The sequence below is a fragment of the Centroberyx gerrardi genome, chromosome 18 (genome assembly GCF_048128805.1).
Source record: "Centroberyx gerrardi isolate f3 chromosome 18, fCenGer3.hap1.cur.20231027, whole genome shotgun sequence".
In the NCBI taxonomy this organism is placed as follows: Eukaryota; Metazoa; Chordata; class Actinopteri; order Beryciformes; family Berycidae; genus Centroberyx; species Centroberyx gerrardi.
Genome location: NC_136014.1, coordinates 8788722 through 8816443, shown reverse-complemented (window position 1 = coordinate 8816443; position 27722 = coordinate 8788722). Strand labels below are relative to the sequence as shown.

Here is a 27722-nt window from a genome sequence, read left to right as displayed (position 1 = left end):
TCAATTGTATTTAGTTCATGTTTAATGATAACATTTGTTTTCAAATTAATTGATTCTATTCAAAAGGAATACATTCATGAATATCAGCTGAGGTCGGTCAGCTGTGTCCCTCTCATTTCCGCAGGCCTTTGGCATGTTCAAATGCACTAATTTCTCATGGACAACAGAAAATTAGTTTTCTTGGCCTACTTTGGGTTTTTTTTTATGACATTTTTGCTTGTAGTTCAATTTTCTGACCATCCTTTTTCAATTTCGGTCCTCCTGCTGCCTCCTTTTGACAGACATTCACATTTTGAAGTATTTTGAAATGGCACTGATCACTTTACTGACCATTATCCAAAGCTGCTTTTGTTAACTAGCTCTAAAGCAAAGCATATAAAAAAGAAAATAAAGAAACCTCTTCTTACCTTATCCCAAGTTTTACTTTGGACCCGACAGCAAATCAAATCACTCTGAAGGAGATTCTGAAAGTCCTCAGACCTCCAGTTCGATGGATTTTGCAGAAAAAAAGAGTAGCTCAGTGAAAAGAAGGTGAGAGAATAGAGATGGATTCTCTCTGAACACTCTTCTTGTCACAGTCCTACAGGATAATCTCCACCTCTCTCTCTCCCTCTCCCTCTCCCTCTCACTCTTTCTCTCTCTCCCTCTCTCCCTCTCTCTCTCTCCCTCCCTCTCTCTCTGTCCCCTCCTCCTCCCAGGAGCCTCTGGCCTGCCTTTACTTGTTGCTGGAGGTTGGGGGCACTATCTCCAATGGGAGCCATCGGATCACAGCCCCTGATGAAGTGCTTATGTAGCTTTTTACGATTCGCCGTTGCCATAGCGATGCTCCTAAGCCTATTTGTCCACAATAAGCTCCATCAGCTGAAAGGGAGGTGGAGAGCGATGAAGAGGCAGATAAAGAGGGAGGAGTGGGTTGAGCGGAGAGAGGGAAGAGAGAGAGAGAGAGATAAATCAAAGGGAGAGACAGATAAGAGGGAGAGCGAGATAGGGAGCGATAAAGACAGAGGGAGAGAGGAAGAGCATGGTGTTTCGAGGAGGGGATTAGTTAACGTGTGTGGGCTCACGGTGACGACAGCTTAGTTATGTGGCGAGTGTATAGCAGCATCTGCGAGAGGTCAGCCTGCGTAAATGATTTTCTCCACAGCTAACGAGCTTCGCCGGCCCAGAGCAGAGCGGTCTTGCATGAATTATAGCAGGTTGAAAAAGTGCTTAATTGCTGGGGTTATTTGCTGGGAATGTGTGTGTGTGTGTGTGTTTGGAGGGGGGGGGGGACAAGAGTGAGAGACAGCGATAGAGAGAGGGGGAGAGAGACAGCAAAAGAGTCCAGATTGCATGTGTGTGTAGGTGGATATCAAGGTTTGTTGGCTTATTCTGTGTGTAGGTGTGAGCTTACCCAGCTAACCTCAGACAGTATTCACTGCACGTATTCAGAAGTAGCCGTGAAGCCACATCTCCCCACCCACACACACACACACACACACACACCACCTCCTCCTCTTCAATGCTATACTGCTGAATAAATAGCTGGATGAACTATGACCTCCACTCAGTGATCACAACACTGACATCCACCAGTGTAAACGGAAAACCAGTTATATTTTCAGAGGAGTATCAATTTATATTTCATTTTCTTGAGGGGAAAAAAAGGCATTTTCAAGTCATTTAAATCAGTCTAATTCTGCTTACTATGATGTATACTCTAGGTTTTATATGCTAAACATTTATATCATCTTAGAAAGCAGCTAGTTCACAAATAAAAAGGTGAGTTTTGTCAGGTTTGCTACATCCTTGCCCCTCCTCCTCCTCCTCTCCACTGACTGTGTGCTTTGTGTTCGCTCAAAGCCAGATACCTGTTCTGTGGTTCAGGCAGTGTTTACATACATGCACCGCTACTGTCCCTCGGGCCAATATGTGTGTAAGGCGGTAGATAATGATGAGGGCAGTGCATCCTTTTGGCAGACAGTCAAGATGCAACCAAAATGAATAGTAGCATAATCCGGATAGAGGACGCTGCTCTTGTTCAGGGCCACAGTGTCATGTCTTTAATCTGAATGAGCATATATTTATATAAATCCACTGTGGGTAAGAGTCGGGCCTGTTAAAGGCACTATATGTACTTGAGCTTGTAGGTGGCAGATGGGCAGGTAAGATCTCCCTTTAATCCAAACAGATAACAGTGCTAATCCTCTAAAGTAATTCCCCCTATCAACTCCGTGCTAACCTCACCAAAGTAACCGTAACTCTAACGGTGCGTCATCGGACGCCGCTGTTGCCCCGTGCGGTTTGGGAGGTTTGGGAGATTTGCCATGAATGGCTGAAAGACACCTGTGTGTCCCAGAGTCCTGCGCATATGGCAGGCAGCCAAGGGTCACATAGTGTTCGCAAATGATTCTTCATGCTTGTGTTTTGACCTACATGGAGTACCAGATGGGAGGGGTTTACTGCATCAGGGGTTCAGAGTGTCACATGAGTTGTTACTCACAGAAATATACTAGTTAGACTTTCAAATACTGCTCTGATTGTCTAAACCTGTTGCCATTCATTGTATTGTGCTATATTGGAAACCCCACCCATGTGACACATAGGTTTATGTATATGTGTATTTTTTATTTTGAACTATTTGATATTTGTCTGAAGTAGGGTAAAGATAGTAGTTTCTTAGAGAGCGGGATAATTGAAAAGATACTCCCAAATAGGTTAGATTTGGTGAGTGCAATGCAGATGCAGCAGTTCAGTTCGGTACTGTACTGTTTAGAGACCTATCCTGAAATAATCAGTATCAACAGGGGGCGCCATGCAGCCATTACAGAAAAGTAATGAAGTAAGTGAGGCTGCAGTTGTTGATTTCTTCATCAATTTCTCCAGTAACCCAATGTAAACACTCCAGCCAATGGCTATCTGTTGAAAGTACATTTTCCTTGTTGGTGAGCTGAACTCCTTTCTGTTAAGTCTAATTCTTGCAATATCATGTGAAATCTTTAGTTAAACTATATTTCTCTGTAAAAGTAGTTAGTTAAAGTAGTTTCAAAGTAGCTTCCACAACACTACACACACACACACACACTTCTTATATCCTCAATGTCTCTATGTAATGGTTCATTTAATGGCTCATTACACTCAGTTCAAACATGGCACTAATCCCATACCCTGGGGTTAATATTTGAATACAATTGGAAACCATTTTTCTAATGGTATTCCTCACGTTTGGTGAGGTGTAAACTGGCCAGGCAGTTTCCCACATCCTCAGCACTCAAACGCACCACTAGGGGGAAGATGCTCACCATTTTTGCAAGTCCTGTTAGCTGCTAAAAGGTTAAATAGAAGCTGTTAACCTCATTATTTCTTTGCCTCTGCTGTAATATTTCTGCACCGGCACATTAGACGAGGTAATTACAGCTTGTGTGAATATGCAGCCTGTGGGGCTGAGAGGAAGGGGACCGGGGTGTGCAGGAGCGTTGTTATGAGAACCCATACTTCACATTCTTGAGATGAAAAGCTTGAAAAGTTTGGCCAAATAAACAACACCGCCGCACCTATTGGACAAATATTAATCCATACACCTCTGCTCTCGCACATTCCTTGCTCAGCAACCATAACAAGGAAACAGAGGGGGGGCGGGGGGGGGCGGGTCATGAGTCTTGGGAGAATGGCTCACAGCTCCTGGCACACAGAGAGGTTTGTTTAGTAGATAATAGCTGAGAGCGTGTATTGAATTGGCACTGCATATCACCCCACTTACACTTTCGGAGCTCGCCGCGCAGCACATTATGAGACAATCAAGCCTTTGGGCCCCTCCAGCGAGGGAACAAGCCCCCCCGGAGAGCGGTGAAGTGCTGCAGACACAGGGCCGGGCTGAATGTCAGCTTTGTCTCATTGTCAGGCCGGTTCACATCGAGCCCCTGTCCCCACATCTGTCATTGTGTCGTCTGGGTCTGGCCGTGTGCACTCTGCACCCGACTGTACACACTACACGCTCCGTGGTGAACTGAGCAACACGTGATCACATGATGAGCTGACACACACAACACACTGACTCAGCCGCTGGATGCTCAGCAGCTGAAGTTAAAGGTCTTTTCCACCAAAACTGACTTTTAGGTCTTCATTCTGAAAGCTTGCTTCGATGACTTTTGGACTTTTGAGTTCTCAAGGTTGAGGTGAATAAAATATTAACACGTTAAACACGTTCAGTTTTTGCCCTTCATGATTTTAGATGCTTGATATAGGTATGGCAGTAAACAATAAAACTCAACTGAATTAAAGTCATAAACCCCTTGATTGTTGCTCTCTTTATGTTATATGAATCAGCAATAGAGAGCAGTAAAACAGACATGTATCTATATGAAAATGTCACAGGTTATCGCTTTAATAGTACAGACTTTTAAAAGAACTCCAAAAAATGATTACTGAAAAAAATAATCGAAATAAAATCCAAATGTAACCGTTTACTTTCCAGCCCAGACATGATGACAAGGGGAAACAGGGGAGAACTTTGGAGGAGAAAACCGACTAGAGTGATGCAAGAGGAGGGAGTGAGGGGGAATTCCTAGAAGCAGAGGGAAAGAAATGCAAAGAGAAGGATTATGAAGAGGTAGAGACGTCTGAGGGTGTTAGGAGAGTTTTGAATGAGCGCTCAGCCTCACTCAGAAAATAAGGGAAGTGAGCGCTACAAGTGACACCAATGTATAGAACTGCGGCTGTAATTGCAGTTCACTCCCTGTAACTTTACTGTCGCTTCTTAATCTGACTGAGTTGCATAAAACTGACCTTCCTCTCTTGTTTCTCTGTCTTAACAAACTGTCACCAAGTCTTCCCTCTTGCTTAAAACACGTGTAAATTACGCAATAACAAAGCTGTGTAATAACAAATTTGTGCTTCAGCATGTCTGACTGGAATTGAAATTGGCCGGCCGGCCCACAGTACAGCTCCCCTCTAGTGTGACTACAGGGAAGGAAGTTCAGGGCAGATCACATGAGCGCACTGAAAAACCCCTGATTTGCTGACATCCCCTTTTGGCCTTTGGCCAAGGTCCCATTTGAGTAGCGAAGCCTCCATGGACTACGTACTAAGGTCAGTGTCTCTGAGTTCTATCTCACAGCTCATCCGCTAGATAAGGAGGCATCAGGAAACTGTGACATGGAGCTCATACCTGCACTGTCATCACTGCAAGTCAAAAGTACTGAGTGAAACCATTTATTCCTATGAATTTGTGACCATTTATTCCTACAAATTGTTTTGTACCTTTGGATTAAATTCCTGCTACAGAACTGTCAAATCAAACAATAACGTGCTAAAAGTCACATGGACAAGAAGAGTGATGACACGCTTCATTTCTTTGTGCATTTATCCCGGCCTAACCAGCCTATTGAGTGGAGATCGGAATGCCAGCTTGCTGCAGTCAGACAGAGTCAGTTTAGCATGGACACCCCGAGGCCCAATTCTCTGCCTGTTACACGGCCATATTGCGAGGACAGATGGCTTGAAATGTAATGAAATGAAAGAATAAATTCCTCTACTCCAAACTCGGTTGACTTTCCGTGCACAACGCGGCGGTATCTCCCAGACCGGGGCACTGCCAAATTCTCAGACTAATTGATTTAGCCTGTATTGAATGTCTGAGCGTCTTGAATAACATCGCTCACACTCTAATTCATCCGCAGTGAGATCGGATGCTTACAGCGCCGTTGTTAGTGTTGTCCTGCTAACACTAACACAACATGACCTCATGACCTCCTTGATGAAGTACCTGCTCTCTCTCCCTCTTTCTGTCTCTCTCTCGCTCTCTATCTTTCACTCTCTCCTGATGGATGCTGTATCATGGTAGAGTAATGGACCATTTGTTCTGCCATTACTTCCAACCAAGTCTATTAGAGGGGCAGCGGGTAAGGAGACCATCCATCAACCGGACGACCCGAGTTAAAGCCCTGCTGCAGTGTCCTTGAACAAGACACTGCATCCCTACCAGCTCAAAGGCTGCTGCTCTGTATCTGACCTCTGAACTTTCTAAGTTGACATGATCTTCCCCGTGTTCACGTGAATTTCCTCTGAGGGCTCCGGTTTCCTCCCGCAGTCCAAAGACAGCCAAGTCAGGTGGACTGGAGCCTCCAGCTTGCCCGCAGGTGTGAATGGGAGTGTTGTTCTGCGTTAGGACTCATGACCCGTCCAGGGTGTTTCCCTGCCTTCCGCCCAATGCATGCTGGGACAGCTGCTGTAGGGGGAAGATCATGAGAAAGTTATATAACTACAATGAGATGCAGGAAAAACATTGTGACTCCCGGAGAGCGTACCGTATGTTCCTGTGGCTGAAAAATTCAGAAAAACAAGGTTGTACAAACACTTTGGTAGCACAACTACGTGGAAAAATGCATCCAACACTTTACTCGCTGCTTACTGGTGCACTTTCTGCTGTGCGTATTCCCATTATAGAGCCATTCTTTTTCTGTGCAGCTGCCCCTGTTTGTCTGTCATCAAGGACACGCAGCCCGCTGTAGATGCCACACCAAACAGACAATCACTATCACAAAAAAAAGATTAAAAAAACACCCCCGTGTTGTGGCACACACTTTTCCATGACATGTTTTCTTTCAGGATTACATCACTTTCCATGGATATCACTTTTCACAATCCGCTCACGTCACAGATTCGGCTTTGTGAATGTCACCCAACAATGGTGGCTCAATGGTAGCCCAAGGAGCGATTACACTCTGCCTTCACACTTTCCTCTCTGGTTTATCACCAATTTCAGCCGGCTTTGTCGGTGAGGCAGGGGAGAAGTGTTTGCTTTCTGTGTGTTGACTGAGTCTGCGATTCTGGCAGCAGGAACAAGAAACACCCAAGGCTGTGGGTTAGCCGGCGCGCACGGCCTCATGTGCTTCTGCTGCTTCTCAAGCGTTTGCTTTGGCGTTTGATTATTCAGTGATGATGTTCTTTTTTCGTTTTTTTTAACACCCTACCTTGGTATCGTTGGTGTGTTGATGCGGCAGGAAGGACAAGTGGTTCAACCGTATAGAAAAGAGAAAAGATATTTAGATTTAGATGTGTCATTGTATGGATTGCCTTTGGAATGAGTCCTGTGTGTCAGCGCATACATAAAAACACAATTCTAATAATTAAAAAACAGTTGGTGAATTTGCAAAAGAACAGATTGGAAAGCTATGGATCAACTTTTAATTGTTAACTCGTCTCCTATGCAGGTAGTTGGTTTATGGATGTTTACTGTATGAAAGACCAAGACAAATAATCTCTTATGTCCTAAATAACTATTCTTTAAATAAAGGACAAGTCTGAACAGGCTGTTAATTAGTGGTTAAATCAGAGGTCAAGCCACCAGAGTGACTGACTGCACACAGAAGAAAAGTAAAAGCACATCCAACTGACTTTTAGTTTCTCAGCCTGTATGTAATAGGCTTATTAGGTAAACATTGCCAGTGGAAAGTAGCAGAGATTAGCCAACTAATGTGGTTTAAGTACATGAATTTATAGTGTAAACATTAACTATTACCACATGCCTGTGAGTATAGCCCAACTTACATGGTGGATATATAGGAGTGCAAAAGAGACAGAGACAGAGAATGAGTGGGGGCGATAGGGAGATTGATTTTATTTTATTTTATACTATTTTATTCTATTCAATTATTTATAATTATGGCCTAGCAAAAGCTGTGTTTTGGGGTGGGGGGAAATGAAATAAAAATAAAAAAACAAATTATTTTTTTTTTTTTTATTACGATAAAATAAATGCAAAGGCGTGACAGAGGGAAAGACAAGGACACATGATGTAGAGACAAGGCGACAAACAGCAGAACTAAAAGTGCTACAAGAAGAGAAAATAGAGAACAAACAGTATATAAGACAACAAAGCAAATTACACACACACACAAATAATGACAGGTTATGTATGTGTGTGTGGGGGGGATCAACAGTGAAAGTATTTTGATCTGGTTAGGAGGAACCATATGCTGGTGTTTTCAGAGAATTCCTCTTATCAATGTCTCAGTCACTCTCACTCTCCTGTACATCCTCGTGACAACATGCATTGTGTGTGTGTGTGTGTGTGTGTGTGTGTTGGGAGTGGTTGCTTGCGAGACTTGTGTTTTGACCTTGCCTTGCTTCCTGTAGATAAATCTGAACTGTAGCTGGAGATCTTGTGAGCGGGTGGAGGAGGAGATCAGGGGGAGAAAGAGCAGCAAAAACATTGTGAAATAGTGATAACTTTGTTTGTGAGCTGCCTCTCCTCAGCTCCAGCATTACATAAGACACAATGCATAAGATTTACGTCATCAGTACAATAATAATATCTAAGTTGCTGGATTTCACGACAAGACATGGCTCCGAATTTTGAACCACGTTTCTCATTTTGGCCTGTTGTGAACTGGGTGACTGATTGAATAATTCCAGTCCCTCTAAAATAGACAAAATATGAAAAATGGAAAAAAAAAAAATAAGGTAAACATAAGGCAGTGTGGATCTTTAAGACAGAAGGCAATTGGGTATGAAGCAGGAAAACAGATGTGCAGAGGAACGAGTGGCACAAAAAAAAACAGCATTACATCAATACAATAAATAAAAAACACATAAAATACAATCTGCAGCAACTTGCTTGAGGGGTTTAGGCTGGCGGAATCTGTGTCATCTTTTAAATGACCTCTTAAAACACACTTGACAGGCTTTTATATAATTTGTTTTTCCTTATTTTAGTCCCGCTCTATTTTATCTGTTTTTATCTTATTTTATGTTTCTGCTTGGGCTCAGTGGGTCTGTCAGAAAACACACTGTGGTCATGGAGGGCTGCAGTGTGAGCAGAAATATATCAAACCAGCAGCAGACAGAGTGTATGAACCTTCCTCATATTTACTGTGTAATGTAAATATATATATTGTAATGACGCTTGCGCTAAATTCAGTTGTTAGTGGACTGGTTGCAGTAACACATTGCAGCATGCATGACAAACTGGTTTAGCATTTATTTGCCAGGATTTACCAGTAAATAAAGACAAGCATTACTGTTTTTTTGTTTGTTATGAAATTAAAAAGTCACAATTACAAATCTATAAATTACCAATTAGAAGAGTCATTTAAAAGATTCAATAACCAGTTACTATTATGACTATCAAAACATGTGAGAGGAAGGGAAGTTGTTTAGATGTTGATGCCAAAGATACAGTTTTATATCATGTTTATGATACCAAATTGACCTGTAAGATAACTAAGATGGCAACAGTTCTACCTGATTGAAATTTGATGGAGTGACCACAACACACACCATTTCTCTATTAAGTTTTAACAAGTAAGCAAGTAAAGAGTCAGAAATAATAGCTGACAGTCTGTTCTTTTGTTCCATATTCATTATTTGATGAGAAGTGGAATGATTATAGTAAAGGGAACCTGTTTCTACTGTCACCCATAGTGAAAACCCTTCAGGATTCATAGGATTTAACTGTCATGGGTGAAATGCCCCTTTAACAGTCCCCATAAAGTATGTCATATTGAACTCCTGCTACACTCCTGTAGCAGTAACTTATCAAACCTAACAATTTTACAACAATCCAGTCAATATTTAGCGCCCGTCTATCTTCAGATCACACCATCTGCATTGTGATGAGCTGCTGGGAGTGTGAAGACTTGCAATCCTCCTCGCGCTGTGATTGGTCGAACGGCGCTTCCAGGTGCAACGGGTGCAGGGAGCGAGCGCGCTCCAAGACGCCTGCTATCTCCACTGTGTGCAGATTGCGTAACAGAGGAGGGGAACAGTGAGCTTGTTTGGTGTTGATCTTCTCTCTCTTCTCTCCCTCAGTGTTCGCCGGCAGCCCGGTTTATCGGTGAGGAATTAATTATTGCCGCTTGACCCCATTCAACTCTGTGATCAAAGTCTGCGAGATTGGCGAGCGAGGCATGAGATGTACAGTACAGGCAGCCGGTGAAACATTAACCCCCCGCTGCTGAACCCAGAGAACGCACTGTTTGAGTGTACCATGTGTTTTTCACCGGTCTGCCATAGCAGTGAGTGTCAAGGCTACAAAATCCTTCTTTAATATGCCTTCACCCTTTCATTTACACTCCCCTCTTTGTGTATTTAAGAGGTGAAATAAGGGATCAGTAGTTTTCCCCTGGATTCCCCCAGTCAGTGTGTTTCATGGAAAAAAAAAAAAAGCAGGAGGTCCTACTAGTTTGTACACTCAGTGCAGCAAAAAGCCTTTATCCTACTTGGACTGCCACTGCAGTGTTATTGGCTCAGTGTTGGTGGTGGCTGCCGGTCTCCACTTGGTCCATCATCATCATCTTCATCTTCGTCGCAGAGCTGGTTAACATTCCAGCGTCCCTAATCTCTCGCCAAGACGGACAAGTCTTTTCTGGGTACGACCTGGTCATGTGGTCCGATGAAAGGTTTCTGAGAGGTGCGGGAGAGGATAGCGCCGGGGTGTAATCCAGTTTAATGAGCCGGGTCTCTTTTTTTCACTCTGTAAACCAGCAGTTTTTAAACTATACGGTCATCTACCCCGGCCTCTGGTTTCCCATGGCTGTGTTGTACGTCACTAACGCTTGTCAGTACTTCTAGATTTGAAATATCATCAGATGTGGAGAGGCGGAGGTGGAAGTATTAGTACTTCAGTTAAATTCTACTCATGTCAAAATAAGAGTATTTGCCTGAGAAGATTGCTCAAGCAAGAGTATCTAATTAAAAATGCTGAAGTACTTTGCTCCTTTAAAGCAAAAATCATTGACAGCTAAGTGTTCCTTTTTAGCACATATAAATAAAGCTGTGATAATAAGCTGCGATGTCAGTTATGGTAGATAAAGTCTAGAATTCTTCTTCTATTTATTCCAAAGAAACTGAAAATGTAAAACGCATCATTTTCTGTGTGCCAGAGGATTTTTCCTGGGAAAGACCTACCAGACACCGAGTGTTTAGAACAGACAATGTAAAAGCTTTCATGATCTGGCTATAGGTTGAATCACTGTTGTGTTACATGAATCAGCGATAGAGAGTAGTAACTACTTTAAATGTACTCAGAAAAGTAGCATTATTCTAAAAAAGTATTCAGACTAACTAGAGGAGTTGTAACTAGTTACATGCCACTTCATCCTCATCTAAAGCCACTGCGGTGTTCAGTCATGAAATATTTTCCTCAGCCCGCTGTGTGCTGACTGACGAAGCAAAAACAGGTTATTCAGTAACATTTATGCCGAACAAATTGGTCAGTTCAAGGCAGAGTTCTGCTTTTACGGCCCACATGTCTGTTTCAGTTCACTTTCTCTGTGTCCGTTGCGTTCAGAGCAAACCTGAAACTGACCAGTCAGCAGTTGGTCAGATAACCAGTTAGAGGGCATTACAGCTCAATTTAAGATGTCAACATGTTGATCCAGTCTGGCACGATATGATCAATGTGAAGATGAACTTACTTCCAAGCTAGAAACCAGAGAAGACAGTTTTTTTTCCAACCACAAAAATTTGAACAATCACACCAAACCAAAACATGTCCAGACAGGTGCTAACTCCTTTTGGACATGGTGTGTGCAACCACAGTAAATATGAAACAATAAGCATTCAAATTGTTATGACTTCTTGTGGCAGAGGATCGCACAATCATCTCTTTCCTGAAAGCATACAAATTGTGTTTCCTCTACATAAATAAGCTTTTGCTATCACTTCCATTAAACTGCACACTTACCCACAGATCCTCCAACAGCCTCCGGTCAACCTTTCTATCTTTTCCCTTTCATTCTCAGTGGAGCCGTGCGTCAGTGTGGCATCAAGGACACATTTATCTGGTTCGTGGCCATGGGAGATACTACTGAGAGTTCACTATAATAAACAAATCTGTCCTCGAGCACAGGAACAACAGAGTTTGAAAGGTAAAATGCAATTGTATTCTCATCAAGGATATGAAGAATACAGGATATACATGATACATGATAACAGCCTATACATGTCAAATTCAGTTCATTCACTTTAGAATGTGCAGCTCACATAGTAATGACATCATTGACTTCTAGATTGAAAGAACCATTTATGGTCAGATGCTGTGAACAGTGATTTTACTGAAAGTGAATTGTGCTGAAAGTGACCCCAGTGTCAGTGAAATACCAAGCTGTGGTTTGTAAATGGCACTTTGTAACACAGCGGACTCTTTCTCTCCCAACACAGCTCAGAGGTCACTGGTTACAACTACAATGCCCATTAATAGAGAACTTTTCCTCAGATATTTCCCCTGATAACAGTAACTTTCACTGTAAGCTTCATTCCCTTTATCTTTTGAAACAGCTGTTACTAGTGATGAGAAAGCTACTGATATGTGCTGAAAGGAGGAGCCTTGTAAATAACTGTCACAGCAGAGATGGACAGTACTGACTGATAAATAGATTTCACTGTGTGGCCTTCAGGCCCCAGTAGACTTGCATTTGGTAGTGTTTGAAGAGATGCTGCATGGATAAACTGAAGGCCAGTACCCATGGCAATATTTTTAGACTGAAGTTACCGATAGCTGATATTTTGTGCTGATATTCAATGTCTTTGCATTTGGGTATTTTTTAATGCAGAACATTACAGTTATTCCCCCATAACTGTATTCATGTCAGGGTGGAAAAGCCTCTGAAACAGCATTTAGTCCATCATTTAGACACTAAAACTCTCCATTGAAACCCACAATAATTAAATTATTTTAGAGTTAGCAGCAAAATAAACACAATTAAAAGAATAAAGAAAATGTGCAAAGAAAATTACTTTTTCTGTAGCTGTGGTCAAGGAGGAACCTCCATCACATCAGAGGTGGACGACACTGACTGGCCGATATTTGATATTAACTGAAAGGCCAATATCGGCCCGATATATTGGTCTAGCCCAGTGTGTGTGTGTGTGTGTGTGACTCCACTATGCCATCTGTCTCACTGGCTTTGTCCATGGGATTTTCCAACAGTGTGAGTAGGACAGGAGGCTTGGTGGCGGGTGGGACGGGGGGTGGGAGGGGGGTTAGGGTGAGGTTAGTCGAAGGTGAGAGGTCACTCCAGAGCTAAATGGATTCCCCCTTGCCAGCACAGCGTTTGTATGCGTAGCGACGTGCGTAAGCTAAAACTCCGGCGTTATTCAACCTGGGGACGGGACACAATACCCCCAAAGAGGGGTCCTGATAATACACGAAACCAACATGTCAGCAGCGGGTCAATGTGGCCCCGCTTTACTGTGGGCCCGCTGCGTACAATGCCCCCGTTTGGAAAGGTGCAAAGAAAACCTGACAAAAAACAAACGGCACAAAAGAGAGCCGCTCTAACGCGTCCGCCCCTCTCTGTCCGCATTTTCCGTCTCTGTGGGTAATGAGGGCAGACAGTGAGGAGCGAGCCGGCCGGCCCGCAGCACTGAGGAATGCTGGGTAGAGCCCCGTGCTTGTTGCCTTTGGAATGCCCCTGGGCCTCTTACATAAGTCCCTCAGGCCCGGGGCCGCTCCGCCGGACACACATTCACACACTCTGAGTCCCCCTTCCCTGCTTAAAGTCACACTGAAACAGAGACTCAACTGTTTCGCCTTCTATCGTACCATACACCTATTTGATAGTTTATGCCAAAAAAAAGACAAAAAGTTTTTTTTCCTTGTATTTTTATATCAAAATCTCATTACTTTTACTTCCTGGAAAACAGAAAACCTTTAATGGTGACATCATCGTGTACCAGGAAGCAAACATACAAATTCCAAACAATAAAAGTGATACTGATATCCCATTGGTTTACACTTTTGAATGATCCCTCCTCGCATTATCCTTCCCCAATATCCTCTTTCAGCAAGAAATACAGTATATCACATTAAGGAAGCAAGATGCTCCCAAAATGCCGTTTCATTGTGACTTTAGTGACAAGCAGCCACTAACTCAAGCCAATATCCATTTTTTGACACCATGGATAAGAGTTGTGAAATATTGTAATGTTATTCTAGAGTGTGTACAACTCACTCATGGTTAGTCATTAGGGTTAGGGTTACTTTTAAGCTTTACAGAGCCACAAATCCGAATTACCTTGCTTGATTAAAAGTGTAACAAGTGGCTTTTTAGGTCCTATCTCAAAAATATCCTTCTTAATATGGCTTCTAATCTCATCTCAGATGTAATTAAATGCATAGAGGCATAGCAAGTATTTAATATTAATCCCTTTTAGAGCCATTAGACAACTAAAGCTTTGTAGAGCCCTAAATCAAACCCACCGGCCCCGCAATGGGCAGGGACAATTAATATTTTATTAGCTAATGTCCTCATAAGTATAATGTCACTCTGTTGTCTGCATATTGAATGGATATCTAGTGAGTCAGATAGTGGAAATATAGGCTGAGTGTATAAAATATAATCATAGTGGTGCCCTAATCTGTCTCCCCTCCTTAATCTCCATCTCCCCTCCATGACTGAAGTGGATTTAATTGGCAAAATAAACAAGGGATCAAGGATTTCAGTTGGATTCAAAAGGCCCTAATGTTTTGTACACTTTATATACAACATGTTCTAAACTTATGCAACTTGAAGCCAAACATAATGTTGTCTCATCACTGAGCGGGACAAGAAACCTTGATGATGGGTGGTACATCCCAAAATACAGCAAGCCACTTTGAGAAGTCAGAGGTAATTCACACAGGTAATAAATAAAGCAAACGGCACGTTTCACCATCAACTGTACCAAACAGCCATATTTTTTTTATTTCACAATGACACATTGGACAGGTACTGTATATATATATCAAAAACACATCAGCTGACATGTCATATCTAAAATTCCAAAAAACAACACTTTTTTTTCCAATTTGCACATGGAGCTCAAGTCTCAAAAGACACAGAATAAAAGTAACCAAACATTACAAATGAAGGAACGCGTCAAAATACATTTCCCAGTACATATTTCTATATTGCATACACATTGACTTGGAGTGGAAAACTGAAATGCATCTATGAATCACCATCTAAATGATATCTGTGGTGACGATGAGGGAATTATCAATATTCCTACAATTTCAAAGGCCACTGTATGGACTCAGCAAACAGCCTGCCTAGCTGTCCAAAACAAAAGGACAGAGAAGCTATATGTGACGTGTCGTTCCCTAAATAGTTATTCATATTGTTGAAGTATACCAGCATGTACTGGTAAGCAGCGACTAGAGCCTTGTGAAGCTCTGAGATTCAAACACCGAGTTTCAGTTTGGTCATGCAAACATTGCAGTAGAAAGTCTCTGGAAATGTAAAAATCCCTCAGCATGGATTGTGACAAGGTACCCCCCCGCCCCCGCCCCCGCCCGCCCCCAACACATTCATGAGGACCTGAAAATGAAAATCAACAGCCACCAGAATGCCCTCCAGCATAGATTCACACGGAGAATAGTGTTTCACCAATGGCGTACAGTGCTCATTTCTTTGTGACAGACCCGACCCTCTGGCTCGCGAGGCATCGCATCTTCGACGAACATTTACTTACTTGACTTTGCCTTTGCAAGAAGATCAGTGACATTGTGTGTCTACTATACTCAGTGCTATGTCAAAGCAGGTTGTTTTTTTTAAAAGGCAAGGTGAGAGAGGCTTCTGTATCCAACTAGCGACTGCAATTAAAACTGAGTCAAGGCCAGAAAAAGTCTGAGAAACAAAATCATTATAAAACATCACATTTGAAAAACTTTTGACTACAGCATAGATGGTCTGTCAAAAAATTCAAGACATAACATTGCAAAATTGTTTCTATCATCCAAACTAAATATTACAAATAGCATCTACAGAGAGAAATAGATCATTTCTAATAACTTAAATTAAACATAAATTATTATGCAATACAATACTCTTCCATTTGGGGCCAGAGGCTAAGAAAATAGATCTGTTCAAAGCCTATGCAAAAACAAAATGTAGACTCTTTGAGGATAGGTCCATAGACTAAAGGAAGAAAACCTAGTGATGTGTGCTCTAACTTGCATGTGTTGTGTCCTTGCGGAGGAGAGGGAGTCTCTCCGATCCCTTCAGTCCTGCAGTGAGAAGCTTTGGCACAGAAACACCATGGGACGAGATGACGCATCACAACACGGCGCTAATGAGGGACACTCATGCAGGCCTCGCTCCAGTCTTGGAGGAGATAGGTCAGTGAACCTCAACATGCATCACCGCCATACTGCCAGGGCGACAGACAACGAGAGAGGGGCCGGGCTGGAGAGGAGAGGAGAGGCTGACGTGGGGGGTGTCAGGAGGTGGAGGTATAGAAATAGATGGAGAGAGAAGAGATTGAGAGAGAAACCGAGACACAGAGGGGGTAAAACGGAGGGTTTTGGAGGACTTTGCGGCCATAAAGGGGGCACTGAAAGAGGATAAAAGGCTAAGAAAGATGATTTCCTTGTCAGGGCGATGACAGAGCCAGTTTCCCCGCCTAGGGGTCAAAAAACAAAGAGTGTCCTGCGAATGACAGTCTGACGATTTTGGCCCGGCGTAGTCGTTTCCCCAGCCCCTCTGTCTCTCCCTCCATCTCACAGAGACGACTCCACCTCTCTAGTGATGATGACCTCTGCCTCCGGCCGGGGGAGCAGCTGGACGGCCGCGGCCTGCTCCGGGGTCTCGCTGATGGCCTCCAGGGCTGAAGCGCCCTCCGTGTTGCAGTCGCTGCTGGCCTTCTTGTCGGCACCGGGCTTGTCCGCGGAGCCGCAGCACAGTTTGGGGGCGCACTGAGTCCGACAGGAGAGCTCGCACAGAGAGTCCCGCGACTCGGAGTTGAAGGTGGCGAACTCGGGCTGGATGGTGGTGGCGTGGATGCCCTCGTCGTGGAAGAAGTCCTTGATGCGCTTGGCCACCTCCATGTAGGATGTGGGGTCGTGGCACTTGATGTGCGCCGTGGCGATGATGCGGCTGCCGGCCAGCTGCCAGATGTGCAGCTCATGGATGGCCAGCACGCCGTCCAGGCTCAGCAGCCGCTCGTTGAGCAGGTGCATGTCGATCTGCTTGGGCACCGTCTGCAGCAGGATGAGGGCGGACTCCTTGAGCAGCGGGTAGGTGGTGTACAGCAGGATGCCCACCATCATGATGCAGAGCGTGGGGTCCAGGTAGAGCACCCAGCAGGGCCCGGACATCTTCTGGGCCATGGTGGGACCCTCCAGCAGGTCCACCAGAGTGTGGTTGCTGTGCCGGTGGTCCGTGCTGTGGCTGTTGATGCACGGGTTGATGCAGTCCTCATCGGGCTCGCAGGGCTGCCACACAAAGGTGAAGATGAGGGCGTTGACCACCACGATGACGGAGCCCAGGGCGTCGCCCAGCACGTGCAGGAAGACCCCGCGCATATTGAGCTGCGAGGCCGAACCTTGGTCGTGGTCCAACTCCTCGTAATGGGTACTGCCGTTCATCTGCACCTCTGTGCTGTCTTTATGGCCGATTTCTGAAGACACAAATGGAGAGACCTTAGTTTAGCCTATTGGAATATGAAGTAAAACGCCACGGTTTCCAGTTTATGACGCATACTAAGGCATGTATGTTAAAAAATAAGAAAAATCACTATTGATTGCATGTGTCGAATTGCAAGTCTCTCCGAAACTTGAAACAAGAGAGCCAGGACTCTAGCCTGTGATGTCATCAGGTGACACTTCTTGGAGCTGCTAGTAAGAGAAGAGTGACTCTGGTGAATGTACTGGGACATGAGCATACTGATTCTGGATTGAGACTGGAAGCACTACAGCGCATTTAGGTGTAAACACCCAGATACATTCTAAGGGTCCATAAAGTCAACATCTTGTTCACTTTCCACTGAGCCACTCGGAGGGGTATTTGCTGATAACAATGTTGGATTCTAGCTTTGATTGTGAGAGATGATTTAGCCCTGTGACTGAGGCTGTGTTAGAACTGCTTTGAGCTACAAACAGGAGAGCCACACCAAGTCCTATTCTGCATAAAACAGAACTAAATTATCAGTCATGGTGCATCGTATGAAGGAAACCTCCCAGACACGTACAATAACCAGCATGTGGGAACTTCTGCATTCGGCCAACACAACAAACACACCCTGTATCGTAACTCACATTAAGCAAATTCAATTAGTGTTTTGCAGGCAGTGTGGCGGCACACGCGGCGCTGAAGCAATGACACCTGAGCAGTGGCCGCTCGCCTCCATCCCGGGCCGCCGAGACGCCGGGCCATTCATCAACGGCTAATGGTGTGGCTGGAGCTGTCGACTCCGCGGCTACACTGATGTATGACCCAGTGGCAGCGATCAGTGCATGGAGGAGGGGAAAATAGCCTCCATTTATTGAAACTGGCAGGGCCTAACATTGTAGGGGAGAGATGGGCTCTCCTCTATGGGTTTAACCCTTCTTGGTGTGTGTGTGTGTGTGTGTGTGTGTGTGTGTGTGTGTGTGTGTGTGTGTGTGTGGGGGGGGGGGGGGGGGGGGGGGGGGGGTACTGGCTCTCAGTGACCAGTGGCACACCCAAGGAAGCTACATAGGCCTATTACTGTTTATTAAGCTGATACATCAAGTTATGGCTGTGTAACAATAAGGTTATCACTGTGTACCCACAGTGAATTTCACTTGTAAAATTATTGGAAATATCGAAGTGGAATGTGAGCAGTCAAAATAGGGAATGGGGGCTCTCAGACATTTTGCTTGCAAGTTTGAACTTGTCAAAAACAAGATGGCTCATGGCTGAGTCAGAGATGTTTCTACATAGGCCAATTTATAGGCTAGTTGATCTTTACAGTGTGAAACCAGAGGCTTCACCTGTGAATGTCACTAAGCAGCCAGGTGTGAGGGAGGCCACGTTTCCAAGGATAGAGTAACTCACCAGCAACAGCTATCTGATAACAAACACGCGTGTTCAAAAACTACAGTCCTGGTAAGAACAATAAGGATTAGTCAGCAGCAACGGGGTCCTTACTACAATGCACTGAAGATGCATTCACTGTTATGCAATCTCGACGGTTAACCATGATGAAAGCCATGATAAAGCCCATTTCCTGGCACGTGCTATTAATTTGGTACGACATGTAATAGGGCCGCGTTGATAGTCGTGGCTTATGAAATGATGCCGAAACCACAATACTGTTTACACTTCTTGTATAAGGTTACATAGCTTAACGCAGGGGAGACGGAGAGGACAGACAGATTAAACTCAATACCACAAGAAGACTGTCTCCTCATATCTCCTCAAAACCACAACATAACGAAGAGAGTACAATGAAAATGTTACAAAACACCGACTTGTAGTTCTGACACAGCTCCAACATGCTTACCATGTCTACGTCTCTCGGTATTCACGCCATTCGGGCTGTTGTGATTCCCCACCAAGTTGTTGGTCTCCTCTCCTGAAGAGCAGTTTCCCGACGGCCTTTCAGACTTGCCAATTTTACCCCTCTTATTCTTATTTCCATGAGAGTGACCGCCGTGGGAGTGGCCGTGCCCGCCACCTGCGTGTCCGTGGAACAAGCAAAGCCCGAGCAGGTTGACCAGAAGCCCCGCGGCGCCCACCCCGATGACGACCTGGGGTCTCTCGATCTCGTGCGGCTCAGTGAAACGCTCGATAGCCTCCAGGATTATAGTAAAGCACAGAGCCGTGAGGAAGACGGCGTTGACCAACGCTCCCATCACCTCCGCCCGGATCCATCCAAACGTGTTCTTGCTTGTCGCCTGAGTTTTCTCGGCAAATCGCACTGCGACCAAAGCCACTAGAAGCGCAATGACATCCGATAGCATATGGAAAGAGTCCGACAGCATTGCTAGGGATGAAGTGATCCGACTGACCACGACTTCCACAATGAAAAATCCAAAAGTCAATGAAAGCATGCATAGCAGCCGGACACGGTTAGGCTCACAAGCCATTTTCCCTTCAAAATCCCTTGTCGACTCAAGTTTCGTGTTTACTTAGCTAGCTAGCGAAGCGAGCTAGAATACGTTTTGCTCTGTCTGGCTTTCTCAAAGCTTTCTAGGACATCAGCTAGCTAGCTGTCCGTGTACACATTCACAACTCCAAGCTAACGAACGAAGCTAGCTGGCTACCTGAGACAATACGAGACAATGCTAACAGTATCTTCAAACACTACTATTATCTACCGTAAGCAGCATCACTCGGTTGGTCTATGGGTTAGTCATAAGCGAAATTAATAAGAGATATGAAATAGACCGACAGCGATTCCCCTAAAAGTAGACCATAGTCGGCACCAGTATATTCCAGAAACGTTGGCCGACGATCTCTGGTTTGCAGACGGCTGAAACTTTGCACCCGAGCCGGTAAACTTTCCACACGGAACAGAGCAATGTAACGGACACGCCCCGGCCGGTCCTATTGGCGGAAAGAATGCGAGATCAAAATTGATTGGCCAGGTTTTGCAACTCTCGCAGGTAGGCGGAGTCAACAAACCAGACAACAGCGTTGCTATGCACGCTAGATGAAACTGTAATCTCGCGGTACAACCGTAGCCTACAACCCTTTATCGATTCAGAGCCACACAGCAGAGTATCGCCTGTCAGCACATCCCTGCGAAGATTTTGTTAGAAGTGAATTACTTATCCAAAAGTTTTACGAGTGAATATTTCTACTATTTGCCCAAACTCCCACCATTTATTGAAATAGCCCATTTAATTTAATCGTATTTGATCATATTTTGTTCATGTAGGCTGATAAATTAATTGCAATGTATTGAACATCTTGAAATTTGTCTTTACTCCACCATCTATTTCACAGAAGACCATTTTTTACATTTCTTCAACACTTTCTAATTGAATGAAATCATGAATAAAATCATAGTCGCAGTTTACAAAAACATATTCCGAATAAAACGCAATGAAATCAAAATAGTTTCAAGAGTTTTGTAAGATGCTTATTCCTCATTTCTAATTTCTGAAAAGGTTTTTAAATAATGTCTCAAACCTGTGACATTATAGTACAAGATGATATATGAAAGATGTTCCATGAAGTGGTTCATCTTTACAACAGTTATCTAGAGAAATAATGAGATTAAATAGGCCTATATCGCTTTCATTGTTGGAGAAAACGGTACTAAATCAGTGATTTATCTTTCTCTTTCAGCTTTGTCACTTCACCAAATTTAAATTCATGGTCCAATAGTCCAATAATAGACTTTAATCTGAGAACAACCAAACAAAACCCTGACAACAATCACTTACACCCATTTTAATTATGCTCTTTTATCTAATGTCAAAAGTAGTCGACTTTCTGGTTTCTATTCATCCCTGTTTTCGCTTTCTATTTTGGCCATAATCAATAAGACAGGGAGGGTCTCACATTAACAGGTCAGTGGAGTCTTTTCATGGGGAAATTGATGACCCCTTGTGGGAGAAATCCAGCCTAGATGAAACAGTCGATTGTTTACAGTTACTTTAATTGTAGTTTAAGTTAAATACTATGGCCTTGCTCTTGCTCATGAATATTGGACTATCCTGGGATAATATGGATTCTTGAATTTTGTGGCATTACTTTTTAGCTCGGGGTATCATTTCATGGAGGTGCAAACTGCCCTCTTATGTCTATTGCCATACATTGTGGCATGTATATAGTCAGAGAATTCAGCATAAAAACAATCAGATAGCTGCCTTTAATATTAACACAACAGCACAATAAGGGTCCGATGCCAAACTAAACACACTGTTAACTCCTGCATCACCAACAATAACAGAACACTACAAAGCTTTCATCCTCAACAGATCTACAATGCTGTTATGAATTGATGTTGATGTGATTCAGTCACTTACATACTAAAGAACGAACAAACAGCAGAAACGACAAATACACCAGGACATTGAATCATTTGGCTTCCAGTATGCGGTGTCACCACCGACTATGTCAACGCTACAAAACTATGATACAAATAAATAAAGCTTCATTTTCCTTCAGGGTTATTCTGACTATTAGCTTTCAGTAGCTTTCACATTCAGTCACCAGTGATTTGTGTTTAGCGGATGCCCAGGATCTGCCTGCTCTTGAACTGGTAGATCTTCTCCACTTGGCCCAGGGTTTGGGCTCGCTGGTTGGCCGCCTGCAGCCGCTTCACCATCAGCTCCTGGCTCTTCACGGTCTGTCGACGGTCGGGCTGCTGGTTCTCTTTGCTGTCGCCCGCAAAATGGACCTTCTTCTTGCCCGGGGAGAGGCTCTCCTCCGCATCTAGGACCAGACAGTGAGGAGTTACTAATCGAAAAGTTCAGACTAAACTAAATATAATCAGTCAGTCTGGTCTAGCAGCTTTCAGAAGACTCGTTTGTGTGAAATACAAGCGGTATTTCCCCTTTAATCAGTTCCCACCCCAGCTTTACTTCATGGTTTATTGATGTATAAGACAACTTTATTTTCATGATTTAAAAAATAATAAATACACTTCTTGATGTAGCAACCCACACCCCAAACACAAGCATGGAGAAACATTGCTCAGTTCTGGTCTCAGTTCAGGTGGTCCAGAGGTCTTCGTCTGATTCCCATACCTATGTCGTTGGCATAGAGCGGAGCCGGGCCCTTCTGCTGCTTCAACAGGTTGTAATTCCTCAGCAAACTCTCCGCTCTGAAAACAACAACATAATATTAGGTAACATGAACAGATTACACTACATGGAATGAGATTATGGAACGAGCAAAAGAGGTCCAATGACAAGATCTTTGTTTTACCTTGTAAGCTTCTCCTTTGACAGCTGCTCGCGAACACAAAGCTCCTGCTCTCTCTCTGCCATAAAAGGACAAAACATTTTTAAAAATTGTAGGAATTTAGAGCACTCAATTCCTAAAATACAAAATAAAAATTGTTTCTTTGTGTATCCTTGAGAGACACACAGACATGCTTGCACTTGAGCAGAAGGGTGAAAGGGCAGCCAAGAGCTGCAGCGCCCCTGGCAAAGAGGCATTCACTAAACCTGTTCCAGTTACGAGGCTCTCCAACCACCAAGCTCCATGCCAGCCCAGTAACTTGTAGGCAGTGGCTACATTTGTTTATTGAAGGTGCATCTCATTACATATCGTTATGATATGTGCTGACACAACTCTTATTTCCATTGGGTTTGTTCGGCTATGTTTGTAACTATGATTTATTGGTCATAAATTAAAAATTATGTGCATCAGGCACACCTAGACAACAATTATTTTTAGCACTAGTAAAAGAGAAACAGGGAAACAAATGACAGACTTGCATAACTTTACTTGTAAATCCCCTAATCACTTCTTTTATGAGACAGTTATGAATGTAATACTGCTTACTACAAGAATAGAATGAGTTTTTCGCACAAGATACCAGATAATCCATTGAGAATCCATAGCCATTAATCCTTCATGTTAAGCAGCTTTGTCCAAGTTTGGCCAGGTTGTGAAATGCAGTAAGCCCAGCTGGGGCTCAGTGAGGTCCGTACTGGGCCGAGGCCAGACCACAGCATGATTAAACCCTGGCCAGACGCGGAGACGAGGCCCGTGTGGCACAAAGGACACTGCGGGGGATAAGGAGAGTAAAACCATCACTCACGCTCCAGCCTCTCCTCGCGTTCCTTCAGCGCCTTCTCTCTGTCCTGCAGAACCTGCTCCCTCAGTCTGAGCTCCGCGGCCGAGGCGGGGGCCGCTTCAGCGGGCTTGTGAACGGGACAGCCGGATTCGGCCGACCTCCTCCGCGGTCTTGCCTGCGCCTTCCTCTGCTCCTCGGCAACCATGTCGGCCAACAGGCTGCTCTGGAGTATGGACTCCACCGAGGGCCTCAGGTAGTCCTGGCAACAGAAGACCAACACACTGCACTACAGCACTGAAACCAGTCCACCAGTTTGTAGTGCTGACAAACTGAATGTCTAGCCTGGTCAAATACCATAGCTCTGTTAAATTATGCATTTCAAACCTTCAGATGGAGCATTTTGCAGAGTAAGGTGTTGAGTTCCTCAGAGTATCGGTAGGGGATCCTTCTAAACTTCCCCTCTCTGATTTTCTCTGCCAGCTCTTTCTGGTTGTAAGCTGTAAATGGAGGCCTAAACAGGAGGAAAACAGAGGAAATGTGTCAGATCCGCACTCAACACACCGGCTGCAGGGGAAATGAGCTCAAGCACAGGAGTTGACAAAACTTACGATAATGCACAGAGTTCATACAGCAAACATCCCAGCGACCAAATATCGGACTTCTCGTTGTACGACATCCGGTTAAACTGTTCCTGAAAAAGAAAAGATGTTGACAGGTGGGGGCTAATTGGAAAAGATGAGATTTTCTTTCCAAAATCGGGAGACGGAAATAGCTTGAAACCTGGGAGGCACAGCTGGCTTTGGAGTCATATTTCAATCAATTCAACTGGTGCATTTTCGTTGAAAGCCCAAAAATCTTTACTGTTAAAAGGCTATTTTTTACTGTATCATTAACAGTTTCACTTAACGGTATATAATATAAGTGAAATATAAGTGCGTTGACCCAAACCCTTCAGCAAGGTATCTTAGCATACAGGACTCAGTTCAGCTAGGGTTGGCCTGAATGAGTCATGCTGGATTTTCAGTTTCAAAATGAAATCTCAAGTGTGAGTCAGCTAAGAAACTAAAACAATATATTTTCCAAGGCCAACTTGCTTCATGGAAATGTAATTAACCTTTAGCCCGACTTGGAGGTTATGCTGACCAGTCAAATAGGCTTGACAGCAGTGCCACTGGTTTAGGTTTGATCACACGTTAAGGCAACATGTACTGATAAAATAAGTCATGTGCATGAATACACTCTCTTTGAAGCAAGAGACAACTTTCCCTGTTGTTCATCATATTTTAAAGCATGGTTTACATTTATGTTGGTGACAAAATCTTAGCGACTATTCTTTTCCTTACTGAGCCAAATAAAAATCTTAAAATCAGTACAACTCCACATATGTTATTAATTGTCAGTGAATGCATCTTATATAAAGCTGTAGGATTTAATAACTCACTGGAGACATGTAGTAAGGCGTCCCAACAAAAGTCTTTGCGAAACTGGTGTCGTGGTTCAGGATCCTCGCTAGGCCAAAGTCTCCGAGCTTGACGTTTTGCTTGACGTCCAGGAAAATGTTGGCTGGTTTCAGGTCTCGGTGAAGCACGGTGGCGCCGCCATCGCTCCGTCTGTGGCACTCCTTCAGGGCCAGCGTGAGCTGCGCCATGACCCGCAGGATGAACTGCTCCTCCAGGTAACGCCTGCCACATTAAAACATACACACGCTTTATTTAAGCATTACAGATTCTCTTATGGAACAAAGATGTAAAGCGCAGAGGCGAGATATCACAGGCTTTTTGGACACAGAACATTCATTCATTTCTTATGGCAATTTACGATTTTCCTGCCTTTTTCCTGAGTTTCTTGCCCCATGCCTGAAAGCGGATGCAAGGCCAAATTGTAATATGTATTTACCCATTAAGGATTAACTCCTACTCACCTCTCCTTGATGCATCTGGTGATGAGGCTGGAGAGGTCGCCGCCCTCGCAGTGCTCCATGACAATGTACAGCGTGGTATTTGTCCTGTCTATGATGCGGTCGTAGTACCTCACTATGTTCGGGTGCTTGAGCTCCCGCAGGAGGTTCACCTCTGACACCAGCATCTGCTTTTCGCTCTCCGCCATCGTCCCATAGTCCAGCTCCTTCCACACTAGCACCTACCGCAACACAAAGCAGGTTACATCCACCAGCAAGATAGGGATTCTATTAAGTCAAAGAAATCAATACTTTAACGGAGGGTGTGTATCTCTATTATGAATATTCTAGAGACACAACCATTTGGTACTTATATTGTCTGGTTGCGGTTTTGACCATGACTCCTTTGTATTGCCTGCTTGTATTGTGAGTGATGTAGACATTTAGCACATACTCTAACTGCCCTGGGTAAGTGCTAGATAAGAGTAAATACTCAAAATGTGAGTGTTGGTGGTTCACATCCTTGGTTACTCTGGCTATGATGTATGCCAACCCACCTGCCATCCATGTATGATCTCTTGAGAAGTCAGTACATATTAAAATACCTGCTGATCTTTCCAGGATTTCCCCCTGGCATTTAGAGAGGCTTAAGAGGCAAACTAACTAGTTCTGTGTGTGGATATAGGGGTTTGAAGACTGCCACAAACCTAAAATACAACATTTTGCTTGAAATCTTATTAAAGTTTTATTTAGGCGGTCAAAATACCACATGCGTGGGCCTGCTTTAGTTTGCTATGCTTAGAAAATCCTGGATACATAACGTTCATGCATTTCCACACATCTTACGGTCATAGGACGGCATTTGTTAAGAGTTTTGCACCTCGACGTTTTTCAGTTTCGTGTTCAACATTTCTCGTAGTAAAGTAACAACTGATAAGCTTAGACCAGTTGTGTGGAAGTACTATCGTTAACTAAACTACCGATATTAACTGTGGGCAGTTTTGCACACCCAGTTTTGGATCGTGCTCCCTCCCACCTGAGATTACCGTAACGTTTTATCGAGCGACAACAAGCACAGCCAGTCATTTAACGTTAGAGAGCCGAAGGTGCAAACCCCTGGGTATAGATACACATGCAAAACATACAAGAATACTCACTTTCCCATCAGATTTCCGTATTATTTTTTGGCATTTACCATAAGAACCAGTGCCTATGGTGTACAGAACCTCGTAATCCTCGACACGGGATGGCATCTTGCACTTTTCCAACCGAAACTAACGTTACTAACCGAGTCAACGTTAGGATACACTCGGTGCTAGTCAACCATTAACATCAGCCTGAGTTCGTTTCTTAATTTACTCCTCTGCTTGGGGAGTCTCACTTCCAGATAATGCTAGCTTAATTGTTTAGTTTTTGGTTTGTTTGCTCGTGTACTCCTCTGAGCGTGTGTGTATTGCAGGTAACAAAACAGGAAGCGAACGCACTCAGTTTAAATTGGTGCCTAAATTCTCGAATATGATTGGTCTCCTCTCTTTGTAAAGTGAATCCTGATTGGTCATTGCAAGATACAAGTTGTGAGGTTGCTAAGCGCCTGAAACCCCGCGAGAGTAGCGCGGGTAGTTATCATGTCTTTAACACTCCACAAGGTGGCGCCAAAAACACGCAGTCAATGCAGAGCCATCACTGTGTTAGGTCATTGTAGCAATCCTATTCCAGGAAATAGGATTAGGTTAATTCAATTCTGTAGGAAAATTGAATATTTGAAATAGAATTTGAACATGATCTAAAGTATAACCATATTATTTTGATAAGAGATGATGGAATAGGGGGGGAAGTCATTTTCACATTTCTCTTCAATAGATTTCTCAAGGTCCCACTGGAATGCAATCTGTGTCAGTCTTTGGCATGCTAATCAGCATTTTGTCTTGTTGATAGATATCAGATCGGTGACGTTTTTGTCCCGGTGGAGTGATGGCTGAGAGTGTCTGGCTGCCCTATTAACCAACGGCCGGCCTGCAGAGTGGCTCAAACAATGTTAGCAGCTGACATTATTAGAACTACACATTCTGGGATCAAGTGTTATGATCAGCTCCCATCAGACAGTGGTGTCCCTAACACTGCCTAATAACCCACTAACTCCCCTGCCTGGGTCCTTGTTTACACAATGAAATGATCATTCCCATTAAATTGTGACACTGAGGATGAAGATACAGAATCAATACCTGTCCCCACTGCTTAGCACAAAATATTGAATGCATTCGCCTATCTACTATAGATTTTAGTAAGAAAATACACTTTTTCTTGGCCTCCATCCTCCACCACTACAGTAAGAGTTCATCTAGGTCACATTATTCATCAGTATCACCTGTAGCCAATTTAATAAGATGCCGTGATTACAACCTAAATTTTACCACTGGGTTAT

The 27722-nt window shown here is 43.8% G+C and overlaps 2 protein-coding genes across 2 annotated transcripts; both read right to left on the bottom strand.

The window, feature by feature from the left end:
- Positions 1-14640: 14640 nt before the first annotated feature.
- Positions 14641-20146, bottom strand: slc30a1a (solute carrier family 30 member 1a). The gene is made up of 2 exons (XM_071919085.2): positions 19207-20146; positions 14641-17361 (listed from the first exon to the last, which is right to left on the bottom strand). Exons 1-2 carry the CDS (start codon positions 19790-19792, stop codon positions 16463-16465), a joined length of 1485 nt encoding a protein of 494 aa, XP_071775186.1. The 5' UTR covers positions 19793-20146; the 3' UTR covers positions 14641-16462.
- A 1424-nt stretch (positions 20147-21570) lies between these two features.
- nek2 (NIMA-related kinase 2) lies at positions 21571-26690 on the bottom strand. The gene is made up of 9 exons (XM_071919109.2): positions 26458-26690; positions 25325-25542; positions 24845-25085; positions 24012-24094; positions 23788-23914; positions 23428-23662; positions 22587-22641; positions 22406-22482; positions 21571-22091 (listed from the first exon to the last, which is right to left on the bottom strand). Exons 1-9 carry the CDS (start codon positions 26551-26553, stop codon positions 21883-21885), a joined length of 1341 nt encoding a protein of 446 aa, XP_071775210.2. The 5' UTR covers positions 26554-26690; the 3' UTR covers positions 21571-21882.
- Between the last annotated feature and the right edge of the window lie 1032 nt (positions 26691-27722).

What these genes read in the sequence shown, in the direction of transcription:
- nek2 (XM_071919109.2), bottom strand. Translation starts at nt 26,553, where the DNA reads ATGCCATCCCGTGTCGAGGATTACGAGGTTCTGTACACCATAGGCACT. An exon ending in GCAAAATGCTCCATCTGAAG is followed by an intron (nt 23,663 to 23,787) that starts GTTTGAAATGCA and finishes TTCTGTTGCCAG; the next exon opens with GACTACCTGAGGCCCTCGGT. An exon ending in GCTCTATGCCAACGACATAG is followed by an intron (nt 22,092 to 22,405) that starts GTATGGGAATCA and finishes GTCTGGTCCTAG; the next exon opens with ATGCGGAGGAGAGCCTCTCC.
- slc30a1a (XM_071919085.2), bottom strand. Translation starts at nt 19,792, where the DNA reads ATGGCTTGTGAGCCTAACCGTGTCCGGCTGCTATGCATGCTTTCATTG. An exon ending in TACCGAGAGACGTAGACATG is followed by an intron (nt 17,362 to 19,206) that starts GTAAGCATGTTG and finishes TTGTGTCTTCAG; the next exon opens with AAATCGGCCATAAAGACAGC.